Below are 14228 nucleotides of genomic sequence, written 5' to 3' on the forward strand. Positions count from 1 at the left end.
CAAAAAAAACCTTGGCGCCTCGTGGAGAAGGGGAACAAATTTATATTTGAGTTATCATTTTGTGATGATATTTTTAAAAATCAGTTGTGCAGCATTCGTGACTTATTCTGGAAATGCACATGAGAAGGGGAAAGAATGACGGTGATAGTTATTTTTTGGGGGGGATCCGTCTTCAGTTTAGTCCATTTCCGCTCTACATAGGTGTTCTTCCTGGTTGTTGATTCCTCTGTGAAAGTAGCAACGTTTCGGCCACGAGCAAGTTCCAGTAGAATGCACGCGACGATTGGAAATAACGCCCAATAGCGTGAAATCTATGTAGATGCGCGCGCGCTTTTTGCTGCCAAAGCGTCTCCTTTTGCGCTGAAGGATTCGTGCAATGCAGTGTTCATTTTGATTAAGTCCAAAATGCCCGACTGCTGTGCCGCAGCAAACTGCAAGCAGAGTACGGACCAGTCCAACGTTTCCTTCTTTAGCTTCCCGCTGGATCCCGTTCGGTGAGTGCAGCCTTTGGGCGTAAATGCAATCGCAATTTAATCGATGGTATTTTTTCCTATTTAGATATTTATTTAAGTACAGAATGAGCAAATTAGCATCGTTTGTTAGCTGGTTAGCTTCTGCCCCCTTTTACAATGATTAATTGAATGCATGGCTCCCTTATTGTGGGCTTATGCTTTCCATAAATCTGGTTTTGCACAGATTTTTTTGCTTTGCGAGGGTCTGTTTTTTAATTGGCAATCATGGAATTAGGCTATCTTTCGCATTTCTTCAACGTGATTGCTGCAACTTTTAAGGGGGTACTGTAAGCAATTGACTCCTGTACACGTTCGCCATCATCAGGCCCTTCCCAAAATGGCAGGAATTTAATTCCCTCCGAATACGTTATTCTGTTCGGGGCTTGATTTGTACTTTTGCTTTCTTCTTGTGGGATTTGGATGTCAAACTTATTGTGGTGTTTATTAAACACATGTGCTTTGTTTTAGACCTGTGATTTTTGATTGTTGATGTTTGTAATAATGGTAAAATATCACTTTTGCACTAATGCAGTAACCTTACTTCATATCTTTAGATGTAAACAATGGGTGGGTAAGTGCCACAGACCAGATCTGGAGACCAAAACACCTGAAGATTTACACAGCAACTACAGATTGTGCTCAAAACACTTTGAGACATCAATGATATGTCAGCAAGTAAGTTTGCATGGTTTTGGTGAGCATCTTCTATTTAAATTTTTTTTGAGATTTTTATTATTATTTTATCATGATGTGAGTAAACAAAACCAGTGAAATGATTTTTTTACTAGGATTGATGTGTAGGGCTGACCAATAGGCTGGCATGTGCCCTATGTTCCCCCAGAAATCTGCACCATTTTTGACACTGGTGAATTACCAATGTTTGAAACCACTTTTTTGTTTGTTTATTTGTTTTGCTAAAAGTTTAGCTATGCATTAATACATTTTGCATATTTCCCAAAATAAGTGTATGCTGTTCCAGTTGCTCAACTAGATGGTTATGGTAAACTTTGCATGTAAATGAAATATAGTTAGATTGGTCTTGTGAATAGCCATTTGTAAAGTTTAATTTGCTTTACTAAAAAAAAAATAACTTTTTTTTTTTTTTTCAAAATGTATACTTATACAGTATTAAATTTATTTATGGGTGCCTTAAAAATAAAACAATTTCCAGCAACATAAGCCTCTAGCATAGAATGTAATTAAATTGTATTTTGTATAAATGGCTGATTTATGTTCATGTTTTATTTGAAATATAAAGCATTCACACATTCCCAATTATTTCAACCTGCCCCCCACCCCCTGACATGGCACAGTTAACCCTTAATGTGTAAAACTCCTTTTTATTTCAGAGCTCTCAGAAATCTGTTTTGAAGGATGATGCCGTTCCTACTATATTTGATTTTGCAACCAACCAGGACAATGCACAAACTAGCAACAGAAAAAGGACACGGGAGAAAGTGAGTGTCTAATGTAAACATCAAAATTCAAAAACTTTTTTTATTCTGTTTTATAACTTCCTTGCTTTGTGAATAGACTGATAAAAACTTTTCTTAAAAAATATTTTAACAATATCAAACATATTTTTTTCTTTAATATTTGAGTTTATCTCAAAATAAGACAAAACACAAGAAAATGTTATATATAATATAATAATGAGTGGTCTTTAACAACTTATTTAAAGACAGGTCTTCCAAAATCTGGTAAATAGCCTAATGAAGACAATGAACTGTTCTGTACAGAATGGATTTGAAAGAGTTCCTTTGTAAAGAGTGGCACAGTGAGCCCAGCACACATAAGTAGCATCAAGTAGATATTCAATGCACAGTTTTATATCAGTTTATTCAGTACAAAGACTTACTTATCAGTACATTCTTATGCAATACAAGCTTTTATTAACTTAAAATAATGGAGCAAACTACTTGCCCGTTTTTTATTTTTTGATTAAGTTGATGCAGTTAAATACAAAGTGACAAGGTAAACAAACACTTTGGGGATTGAGTTCTGTGTAGATTACTTATCATTTGAATGCAAATGTGATTCCACCATCTCATTTAAATTAGATTTCATGCTTGTAATAGTTCTCAACAAGCATTTTATAATGTGTAGCCATCATTGTTATTAATTCATTGTTTTTATTTGTCATTATGGACACATTGTAGCGTTGACTACAAATGATAGATTTTTTATTTTGTTTTCATTTTTTTCAGACAGGAGAGGAGCCTGTTGCCACAAAGAAAACTAAAGGTAGGTAATGCATTTCCATGTCAGCATTTTTAAATTCTGTTTTCTCTTTATAATTACACAAACTAATTACAGCAGATTCTCTGCATTTTTGTTTTTAAGCGTGTATGTATTCTGCTTTTTTAAGGTACCACCAATAACTCAAACCCCTCTGTGCCAGAGGCAGAAGATAAAGTTGAGGGTGATTCAGCTGAGAACAGCGAAACACACAATCCTCCTGCACATGATGAATCAGAGGATCCTGCTATTTACAAAGCGAAAGAAATTTTGAAAGACTACTTCAAGGAGACTTTAGCCTTCACTGGTTTTAGCATCCCCATTAACGCTGTTAAACCACTGGGGAATGACCCAGCTAGGCCACTCTCTGTCAACACCATATGCGCAGAGAAGATTGACCAAAAAGAAGTGCTCACCTTAGGTGAGGATGTGATGCGTGAGGAGATCCGCAATAGCTTGCGCCTTGCACGCTTCTTTTCCATACTTTTACAAGACAGAGTAAGCATTGAGGGCAAGGACCAGATTCCTGTGTTTATCCGCTCAGTCACTGGTGAAGGCTTTCCACAGAAACACCTCATGGGATTCCTTCCTTGCGATGTTGACTCTGACACTCTGTTCCTTATGCTTATATCTGAGATCCGGAACAAGTGGGGCCTGCGGATGGAGCACTGCCGCGGCTTCACCTACCTGTCATCAGGTGCCATGTGTCAGAAACTGAAGGATCTCTCCTGCAGGATGCTGCGGGATTTTCCACAGGTAGTTTTGTCCCCCAGTGAGCCTTATGCCTTCAATGTGTGGTTGATTCGCTCCATGCCCATCCTTCCAATTCAGGACGTTGTTGATACTGTAGAGCAGGTTGCTGCCATTATTAGGCAATCAGAAACTCTGGCGAAGAAACTTGATGCCAAGATCACTGCTTCATACAGCCACATCAAAGGTGAAGTGGACAGAGTGAAGGAGTCTTGTCAGAACCATTGGGAATATGCCACTGATGCTTTCCAGACAATGCTTGATATCTTGGAGCCGCTTTTGAGCAGCATTGGAGAGATGTGCACCAGTGCCCTTTCAGATGTGGACACAGACACCGTCGTAGTGCTTCTAATGCTGAAAGAGAAGCTGAAGAACTTTGATTTCATCATTACACTTGTGGTCCTGAAGAACACACTGTGTTGTGTAAGCATCCTGAACCCCAGCCTCCGGGGAATAATCAGCATCAGCAGCACATTGCAGTACACCATCTCTAACGCCTTGAAGCTTCTAACCAAACATATGCAGGAGATTGCCATTTTTCACAGAAAGTGGTTCTCTGATGCAGTGGGCAGAGCCAAGAAGTTGGGGGTGCCAGTCAATCTGCCAGTGGAGATGGAGACAAATGGTGATGGTGCAGAGAAACCGCAAGCCTCTTTGGAGGATTACTATAGGGAAGCACTGAGCAAGAAGGTTTTACAATACCTTGTTGATGAAGTCAAAAGAGTCCTAGGCACTGAAATGGCAAGAATCCTCAGATGGTTGTCATTGGTGCCCTCATACATGGCTGACCACAATTTTAGCATCCGCAAAGACAAAGTTGCTGATGCTAACCTGAATAACTTGGCTCGTCCTGATTCCTTTTATGATGAGCTGGGCTGTTGGGAAGTGAAATGGCGACATGCTAGCAAGCGAAGGATTCTTCCCACCAGTGTGTTTGCTACCCTCAAGATCCCAGATATAGGCTTTTACCCAAATGTTCAGAGCCTGTTGAGAGTGTTGGGCACCATCCCTTGTGTCCGCGCAGAATCTGATGTGTATGGGCACTATGACATGGTGTTGGACCGCTATCAGTCGTACATGAAAAAAATACAAGTGGAAAAGAGACTGAGCAATATGGCCTTTGTTTATGTCAACCAAGATGTCCAATTCAGCACTGAGGAAATGGTGGAGGCGTATGTAAAGAAATATCCAGAAATCCTGCAGCTATTACATGAAGTAAGTATGTTTTTGGTAACTAATTAAATTTGATTTGTATTTAATTATATTTAGTTTCTGGAGATAAATAATGCCAAAAACTCAAGCATGTTTTTAACAAGCTGTTCACTGTTTTGATCTACTCATTTGTTTTTAGGATGATGTAATGGAAGTGCAACCATCAGGTAAAGCTTCTCACCTTTCTGGTTTTGATAGCTTGAACAAGAATAAATTTAACTGAGCTGAGTTTTATGTTAAATACAGTTGTTGATTTTATTTATTGTACTCCAACCCCAATAACAGTTCCTGAATCCAGTGCAAATGATGCCTCTAAAGAAGATACGGAAGAACCAAGAGAGATGACTTTAAATATGGACATTGAGAGACAGAAACTGCTTGAGTGTGCAGAAACCGATAAAGAGGCATTAAAATCTGCATTACAGACCGCTGTCACGGCAGCATACGGCAGGCAAAGCAGACACACTCAGGGTGATCAAGATCAAGAAGTAGAATATGTGACCAAATCCGAGATGAATGAAGTCCTTAAAGTGTGTGAGGATGTTGTACGGGATAGGATTCTTTCAGAGCTCGTAAATTCATTCTTCTCCCTGTTTATCGACCGAGTTGTCCGATTGGGAGAGACCGACTACTTACCCATGTTCATCAGATTTGTTGATAGTTTTGATGTCATGCGCCTTGAGCTTCTGGGTTTTATCGAGGTTACTCATGACACTGAGGCCATGTGCGAACGACTTTTTGATGTTGTCACCAAAGAGTGGCATCTTGATTTGAGCTACTGCAGAGGTCAAGCTTACCTTGGCTCTGGGGAAGTGTCCTACAAGCTCAAGGCCTTTGCATGTAAAATACAGGAGCAGTATCCTCTTGCTATATGCACACACTGCTCATGTTACTCGTTCAATACCTGGTGGTCAAGATCAGTTCCAGTAGCTGCAGTCATCAGAGCCATAGACACGTTAGAGGAGATAGTGTCATTCTTCCACAGCATGCCTGCCCTCGAGGAACAGTTAGATCAAGTCTTAGCCATAGGCCTAAGAGAAAGCTATGAGAAAATCCATGAGCTTCAAGGAAAGTTCTGCTCCTCTTGGCTTGAGAAACACGACTCTTATGAAGTCTTCGCTCAGATTCTGGAGCCTCTGGTAGATTGGCTTGAAAATATTGATAACTGCCAACCACAAAGATGGAGTTTGGCAGTATCCAACCGAGCCAAGAGACTACTTCAGTTAATAAAGGACTTTGATTTCATTGTGGCAATTGTTGCGCTAAAAAATGCCTCATCCTTCACCAGAGAACTGAGTGCAGCATTACAGAAAGACCATTTTAGTGCTGCCTCGCAGCTCAGCCAGATCAGTGGTATTGTGGCCACGCTTAACAGAGTGAAAACCAACATCAAGGTTTTCCATCAGAATTGGTTTGATGAAGCTTCTTGTTTTGCTCAGAGTCTGGGTGTGCAGGTCAAAGTGCCTGATAGCGTGATTGTTCCAAGGGACAGTCTCTTGAAGCCAGGTTCATACTATAAAGACGCAATGAGTGTCCCTTTAGTTGACCACCTTATAAACATGGTGAAAGACTATTTCTCTGATGACCACAAGGAGGCTCTCAACTTATTGTCCTTGGTCCCGTGCTCTGTGACAATGAGCTATGTTTTTGAAATGCTCAAGTCAAAACCTCCATTGTACATTGGTGACCTTCCCGATCCTGACAACTTCTTCACGGAGCTAAGCTGCTGGAAAGTGAAGTGGAAAACAAAAGTGGTTAGTGTAACCATACCAGAGACCATTTTTCAGACTCTGCGTCTACCCCTCATGCAGTACTTCGTAAACATCAACACATTGCTGAAGATAATGTGTGTGTTGCCAAGCACAGCTTTAGAATATTGTGGTGAGGTGAAGCGGCACAAAATGTATCAAGACTACTTGAGCAACACCTCACCTATGGACAGATCGCCGTGTTTAGCTGTGCTTCAGGTGGGCACTGACTTTAACAGAGACCTAGACCGGATGGTTGCTCAGTGCTTAAAGCTCACACCTAAGACACTGGAGGGTATTTGCCTGGTAAGGATCAGTTTTTAAGTAATTTGTTGCTTGTTTAATTTGCTTTCCAGATGTGTTCCTAAAGTCTGTTTTACTTCACAGGACAAAGAATCCAAAACCTTAGGAAGGACTGGTGAAATAAAAACAGAAGGTGTGTAATAATATTTTTATTGCTGGCTTTTTTTTCTTTTTTAAAGAATCAATGTCTGGATGCTTTCTTTCCTCTTGTGTTTTGGGGGAGGAAAAAGTGGAAGCAGTATTTAAGCACACCAAGTAGAGAAGTCAGTAATCAAAGAGAAGTCTGTTGTTTTACCAGTAGATTGAGGTATATTTTAATTTAAAATTGAGGTAAAAAAAAAATAAAAAACAAATCATGCATGCATGTTGTTCACAATAAGATCAGTAACATGCATTTGGAAAATAGGTAGGATGAATTTTCATTTCATGTTGACTTTAATGCTCACTTTTCCAACATTGCAGATGACACCCACATGGATGAAGTAGAGGAAAGGGAAGCTCAGCAGGTTTGTAAAGTTGTGATGATAATTGTTATAATAACATATAATTTTTCAAAGGGTTTAGAGAATAGATTATAGATTACAGTATAGATCGTTGATTGAGTTGAAAATTGTTTTAAACTATTGTTGATTCATATCAGCTGGTGATAGTTGATTGCTTTTTTCAATTTTGTTCACAAGTAGTATTTCTATTCACAGGACAAAGACTCCCGAATACTTGTGGTGAATTCTGAGATAACAGGCAGCGGTATGCCATTTTTGGGAATGGTCTTGCATTTGAGTTCTTAATGTTTGAGTCTTTCATTAAATATTTGTTTTATTGAAAATGCTGTATTCGTTGTCTAAAATAATGTTTACCCTGACTTTTAGAAGCAGAAATCTACAAAGAGGGAGCAGAGAGCATAGAGACTCAGCAGCAGTCTGAAAACATAGAAGTGGTTGCTGGTTGCACGGAAGTGGCTGCTGAGGAGCAGCGTGAAAAGGTTGAAGAAGTGGAGCAGGTTCCAGATGAGAATGGCCATTCTGATGAACCAGCTGACAACATAAAAAACTGTGAAGAAGTCTTTAAACAAGCAGCTACGCTTGCAAGGAGAAACTGCTCATTGATTGACCTTGATAAACCAGAGCAAGATGCTGTTGTTCAGAAACTTGCCTTATGTCATTGGGTGAAGGAGGAAGGGACATTGTTTTCAGAGGGAGAAATGTTACAAAGTATTGTGAAGGTCATACGAGAAACAATCCTCACTGAAGTTCAGGACTCTTTTTTCTTTTCCATCATCACTGATAGAGCTATTTCAGTGGGTGATGCAAAGTTCCTGCCAGTCTTTGTTAGATATGTGAATGACTGCATTCCTAAAGTGGAGCTTATAGGATTTCTGCCCTTTAATGAAAGCTCCGATGTGGATTTGCAAGCTAAGGCTCTTTCAGCAACACTTGAAGATGAGTGGGGACTTCAGATGGGCTGCTGTCGTGGCCAGTCCATCATGTGTTTTGGTACGGGGAGCAAAAGTCTCAGGAAGATGGCTTTGGGTTTTTTAGAGAGCTATCCATTAGCTGTGAACACTCCCAGTGAATCTTGTGGACTTGCCTATTGGCTGGCTTTAAGCCTACAAAATACATCCATTACAAAGGTTCTAGAGACAGCTGAAGATCTATTACAGTTTTTTGACCAGTCACCCAAATTAGAGAGTGAACTTGCCAAGACCATGGATGGGCTGCTGAATACCCCACGGGAAGCACTTGCAGAGGTCCCAGAGACCTGCCTGTCCAGATGGAAGAAGAGAGAAGACTTCTTTGATATTTTGGTGGACATGCTGGAGGGAGTCCTGAACTGCTTAGATTCTGTGAGCACCAACTCCAGTGGGTCATGGAGTGATAGCATGTCACTGCATTCCCAGACCCTGTCCACAGCTCTTAGACAGGTTGATTTTATCATCCCCCTAGTGATCTTGAAGAATGCCTGTGCGCCCTTAAGGAATTGCAGCACTGTGTTTCGCTGTGGAAACCCTGCTGACATTATTTGCGAGCTTGAGAAGATAATGCCAATAATAGATACTTTTAGCAAGATGTTGGGCAATGTGAGTGTGGTGCATTCTGTCTGGTTTGACGAGGCAGTGGAGCTTGCAACTAAGGTCATGGGATTGCTGTCTTATGCGGAATCTGTCAGTGGCTATGATTCACCAGAAACATCTTACATGGAAGCAGTTAGCTTACCAGTTCTAAATGGTTTGATTGAAGAAATGAAGTTTAACTTCTCAGAGAATCACCTAAAAGCCCTGAAAGTTTTGTCCCTTTTGCCAACGTGCAACCCTCTGTCTATTCTCCCAGAATCCACAGATAAACTGCACACTATATACCTGAGTGATCTCCCTGAACCAGAAACAGCGGAAGAAGACATTAACACCTGGGCCACGGTATGGAGGGAGAAGTATCAAGATGTTTGTCCTCCCACCTCCATCTCTGAGACATTGCTCCATAATGAAGCCAAAAACCTTCCAAATGTTGCAACCCTTCTTAAGCTTGTGGCCGTGTTGCCCAGCATTAGCATGGAGTGCGATCTAATGAAGACAACGCTAAACTCTTTGAGGACCTTACTCAGAGACGGTATCTTCAACAGGGGCAGTAAGACTGATGCAGTGATGCTTCTTATGCATCGCCAGACACTACAGAGCCTGGAAGAGGTGATTGAGAAATGCATGGCAGGTGATCCAGAAAGTAATCAATTTCTTGCTCAGGTGTGGTACATTTCTTGGTGTTTACACTGTGTTAATAATTCTCATTGTCCAAAAATATCAAATTAACACACATTGATATCAACTGATAAAACAAAAAAAATGTCCTTTTTTTTTGTATTCATACATGTAGGTAAAGTCAAGAGTTAATCACCTGAGAATGGAAGGTGGTAAGTAAGCTCAAATGGGCTTTCAAAGTAATGAAATTGCTGTTGTGTTTTATTCTGACACACTCTTTCCTGTCCCTTTCCAGAGGTGATTGCCATGGCTCCACAGGAGTTGGTTGTAGATACAAATGGTTCGGATTATCCACAAGAGGCAAATGTTGCTGGAATCGGTCAGTAATGTTAAATGAAAAATATTAGTAATAAGCAATTATCTCTTTTTATTAAATATTATGTCTCATCCTTTGTTTAGATGTCGAAACGGCTGCTCCAGAGGAAATTCTAGTGGAAACCAATGACTCTAGTGAAATAGAAAGAGCTGAAGAAAATACACCTGACCAGCCATCATCTTTAACAGTTAGCAGCTCAGACAAAGCCACAACTGCAGCTCAAGTCATCCCTGCTTGTAGCTCTCTGCCAGCCAGCACACCTGACCAACCATCAGAATCTGTCCAAGGTGCCGCTATGCAATCTACAGCAGCAGAACATGATAGAAGTGATCAACTGATCGCACTTGTTCAAGATCTAAATGATAGGTCTGAAGTACTTGATCAGTGTGGAATTGGTCTACCAGTAACAGGGGATCAAATAGTAACTAATCAAGGTGGAACTGAGCAGTCCAATGAAGAAGAGCCAGTTAGCACTGTTCAGTCAGTATCAGCTAATCAAAGTGAAACTGATCAACCTATGGAAGTTGATCAGTTTGTTGCCACAGAACCAGGTGAAACTGACCAGCCAGCAACAGAGGAACAAAGTGTACCTGATCAGTTCACGGCAGTTGCTCAAGTTGATACTGATTCCTCCATAGTTGCTCAAGATGAAGGTTGTCACACAGTAACAGGCTTAGCAGATGGTCAGTTTGTGTCAGAGGATCAGAGTGAATCTGTTCAGCTCATGTCAGTGGATCACAGTGTAAATGATAAGTTCGAGTCAGTCCTTCAAAGCGAAACTGATCAACCCATGGAAATTGATGTGAGTGGAAATGACCCATATGTAGTTGAAGATCAGGGTGGAAATGGCCAGCCAGCAACAGGGGAACAATGTGTAGTTGAGCAGCTGGAAGTTAGTCCAGTTGAAACTGATCAGTCTATTGTAAACGTTCAGGATGAAGCTTGTCAGTTATTAACAGTGATAGCAGATGAAGGAGAAACTGGTCAACTGGTATCAGTGGAACAAATTGGATCTCATGATCTTGAGGCTGTTGATAACTCTGGAAATGATCATTTTGTAGCAGCAGGCCAGGACAAAACCGGTCAGTCAGTAACTGAAGATCAGATTATAAATGATCGGTTTGTGACAGATGGTCAATTTGAAACTGTAAATTTAGTAGTAAAAAGTCAAGATTCTATTCAGACAGAACATGGATTAGCAAATGAGGGTGAGTTAATATCAGAGGATCAAAGTGAATCTCATGAGCTCATGGTAGTTGACTCTGGAAAAGATCAGTCTCTAACATCAGATCACAGTGTAACTGGTCAGTCAGAAATAGGAGACCCAAGTGTAACAGAAGAGTTCATAGTAGTTGGTCAAATTGAAAGTGATCATTCCGTAGAAGAGGATCAAGATGAGACTGGTCAGGAACTAGTCGGTTAATATTAGGGGATCAATGTGGAGCTGATCAGCTCATGGTAGTTGACTCTGGAAATGAACAGTCTGTAACAGTAGATCATAGTGGAACTGGTCAGTCTGTCTTACCAAATGAAGTTGGAACTAATCAGTTAGTATTGGGAGATTGTGGATCTGATGAGCTCATGGTTGTTGAGTCAACAGAAGAGTTCATAGTAGTTGGTCAAGTTGAAAATGATCATTCCATAGTAGAAGATCAAGATAAAACCGGTCAGACAGAAACTGGGTTCCCAAGTGAAGGTGAAACTAGTCAGTTAGTATTAGGAGATCAAAATGTATCTGATCAGTTCATGGTAGATGACGACTCTGGAAATGATCAGTCTGTAACAGCAGATCAAGATGTAACCTTTCAGTCAGTTACAGAAGATCAAAGTGTACCTGATCAATTTATAGCAGTTGGTCAAGTTGAGTCAGATCAATCTGTAGTTGAGGGTAAAAATGAAACTGCTCAGACAGAAACTATATTACCAAATGAAGTTGTAACTAGTCGGTTAATATTAGGGGATCAATGTGGAGCTGATCAGCTCATGGTAGTTGATCATAGTGGAACTGGTCAGTCTGTCTTACCAAATGAAGTTGGAACTAATCAGTTAGTATTGGGAGATTGTGGATCTGATGAGCTCATGGTTGTTGAGTCTGGAAATGATCAGTCTGTAACAGTAGAGCAAGGTGGAACTGATCAGTCATCACCAGATCAAACTGTAACTGATACATTTGTGGAAGTTGCAGCTCATCAGCCTATAGTAGAACATCAAAGTGGATTTGGGTTAGAAGACAGAAGTGGAACTTGTCAGATAGCATCAGGGAATCAAAGTGGAAATGATCAGCTTGTGGCAGATGAACCCTGTGGAAATGATCAGTCTGTAGTAGAATCTCAAGGTGAAACTATTCTTGCCGTTGCATTGAATCAAAGTGTACCTGATCAGTCTGTGGCACTCAGTCAAGGTGGAAATGATCAGATAGTACCAGGGAATCAAAGTGAAACTGATCAGTCCAACATAGATCAGGCTGGCCTTGAGCAGCCCAAACTAGCTTCAGATTGTGGCACAGATCAGTTCAGTTCAGTGGCTCCAAATTGCTCAGACCAAGAAACTGCAGCAGTACACATTTGCCTTGATCAATCCTCTGCAATAACTCCAAGTGTTACTGACCATTGCACACCTGCTTCATCTGAGGATATTACGGATCACCCCATGGAAGCAGAATCTGAATGCACAGTCCAGTCTGGAGTAAAGGCTCAGGATAGTGCAAACCAAGTAGTTACCCTGGATGGCACTGGACTACAAAAAATAGTTTTTACCCCCTACGATGCTGTTGCTCGAGAGGAATTGCTCAAGGAACTGTGCAACATAAAGTTCTTTTCCATAGTCACTGAGGAAGAGTTTGCAATCGATGGCCAACCATACATCTCTGTAGGAATATACTACCTTAACAAACAAGACATCAAGTGTGAAAATATGTTGGCCTTTATCCCGCTTTCCACAAACATTACTTCATTCGTTGATACGCTCACCATAGCTCTTTCTGAGAAGTGGGGTTTGAACCTGGCACACTGTAGAAGTCTAAACTTGGCAAGACCAGGTGCCACAGTCTCTCAGATGACACAGGCTTCAGCTTTGCTTTCCCAGAGACTCCCTCATGCTTTCAGTTTCCCGAACCTTGTAACTCCAAAATCTTTGCTAGACAGTTTGTCCTCCCTGAGAGAGATAACTCACTGTTTTGAGTGCTTGGAGCAGCTTTTCATGTGGTTCTCTGAGGATATTCAACGACGTGTAAGACTAGAGGAGGCTGTTGTACATTTGTTCCAGGAGGACGAAAGGAAGGCCAGTGAGCTGAAAGCCAAGATCAGCAGCAATCAATTGGCAATGAGCCATGAAGTTCTGGAACTCACTACAGACATTCTAGAGGCCATCGTCTTTTGCTTGAATGAGATGAAAGGGAACCAAGATAATGAGGCAAACACAGCACAGGCTCAGAGCTTCCTTTCTGATATCCAAAACTTTGATTTCATATTGACAGTTGTGATTATGAAAAACATCTTGAGCCTCACCAAAAGCATAAGCCTGAGTCTTCAGGGAAGTTCCTATGATGTGTATCAAGCTGTAAACCGTGTGTCTGATCTGCTGCCCTCTCTCAGTGAAATGAAGAACAGTATTGACTCACATCATCAAACCTGGTTTCAAGAGGCTGTTGCTTTGGCTTCTAAGCAGATACCCTCACTACAACCACCCTTAAATGTGCACTACAGAGAGGACATCAGTAAAGGGGCCATTGAGCACTGTATTGCTGAGATGGAAGGACTCTCCCAGGATGTTCTGTCAGCTGTTCGCTGCTTGCAGGTTGTGCCTTATGTCATGTCCAAAGTGGAGGGATGCTGCAACGACACTGAGTTTGTCAAGGTGTTCCAAGATGTCTTACCTGACCCAAAATCCTTCCAGGATGAGCTGCAGAGGTGGAGGGACAGGTGGCAAGACTGTATTGCCAGTCATCAGCACCTACCCGACACTGTTCTCGGCACTCTCAAAACTTCTGACATTGAGACTTTTCCCAACATTTCAACTATCCTTAGGCTCCTGGCAGTCCTGCCCATCTCCAGCACGCAGAGTAGCTTCACACAGGGAAAGATGAAATCTGAGCTGTACCCTCTGTAGTAGGCTTGGCTTAACTAGCTGCCCCCAAACAAGCTGTCTAATAGGATGTCATACACTGCTGAAACTTCAGAATGTCCTACTGTATTCTCTAAACTGTAGATCACATCTGACTGTAGGTTTCAGTATGTTTATTTTATTAGTTGAATTAGACCTGTACACTCTTAAGGATAATTACATAATGGTTTTATTGATGTTTTGTCTTTTTTATTATTTGTTTTCCTTTTACGTAAGTGGCATGGAAAAAGAGGACTGCCAATTGGGACCAATGTCTTGCCAAAAAAAAAAAAAGAATA

At 41.0% G+C, this 14228-nt stretch overlaps 1 protein-coding gene across 1 annotated transcript; it reads left to right on the forward strand.

The window, feature by feature from the left end:
* Nucleotides 1-14228, forward strand: LOC107686126 (uncharacterized). The gene is made up of 15 exons (XM_016482984.1): nt 1-494; nt 1067-1187; nt 1862-1969; nt 2720-2756; nt 2881-4715; nt 4852-4879; nt 4998-6766; nt 6848-6896; nt 7226-7269; nt 7462-7510; nt 7633-9497; nt 9628-9664; nt 9748-9831; nt 9912-11236; nt 11500-14228. The coding sequence occupies exons 1-15, from the start codon at nt 406-408 to the stop codon at nt 13933-13935; spliced, it is 9876 nt and encodes a 3291-aa protein (XP_016338470.1). The 5' UTR covers nt 1-405; the 3' UTR covers nt 13936-14228.

This window comes from Sinocyclocheilus anshuiensis, unplaced genomic scaffold (genome assembly GCF_001515605.1).
Source record: "Sinocyclocheilus anshuiensis isolate Anshui unplaced genomic scaffold, SAMN03320099.WGS_v1.1 scaffold437, whole genome shotgun sequence".
In the NCBI taxonomy this organism is placed as follows: domain Eukaryota; kingdom Metazoa; phylum Chordata; class Actinopteri; order Cypriniformes; family Cyprinidae; genus Sinocyclocheilus; species Sinocyclocheilus anshuiensis.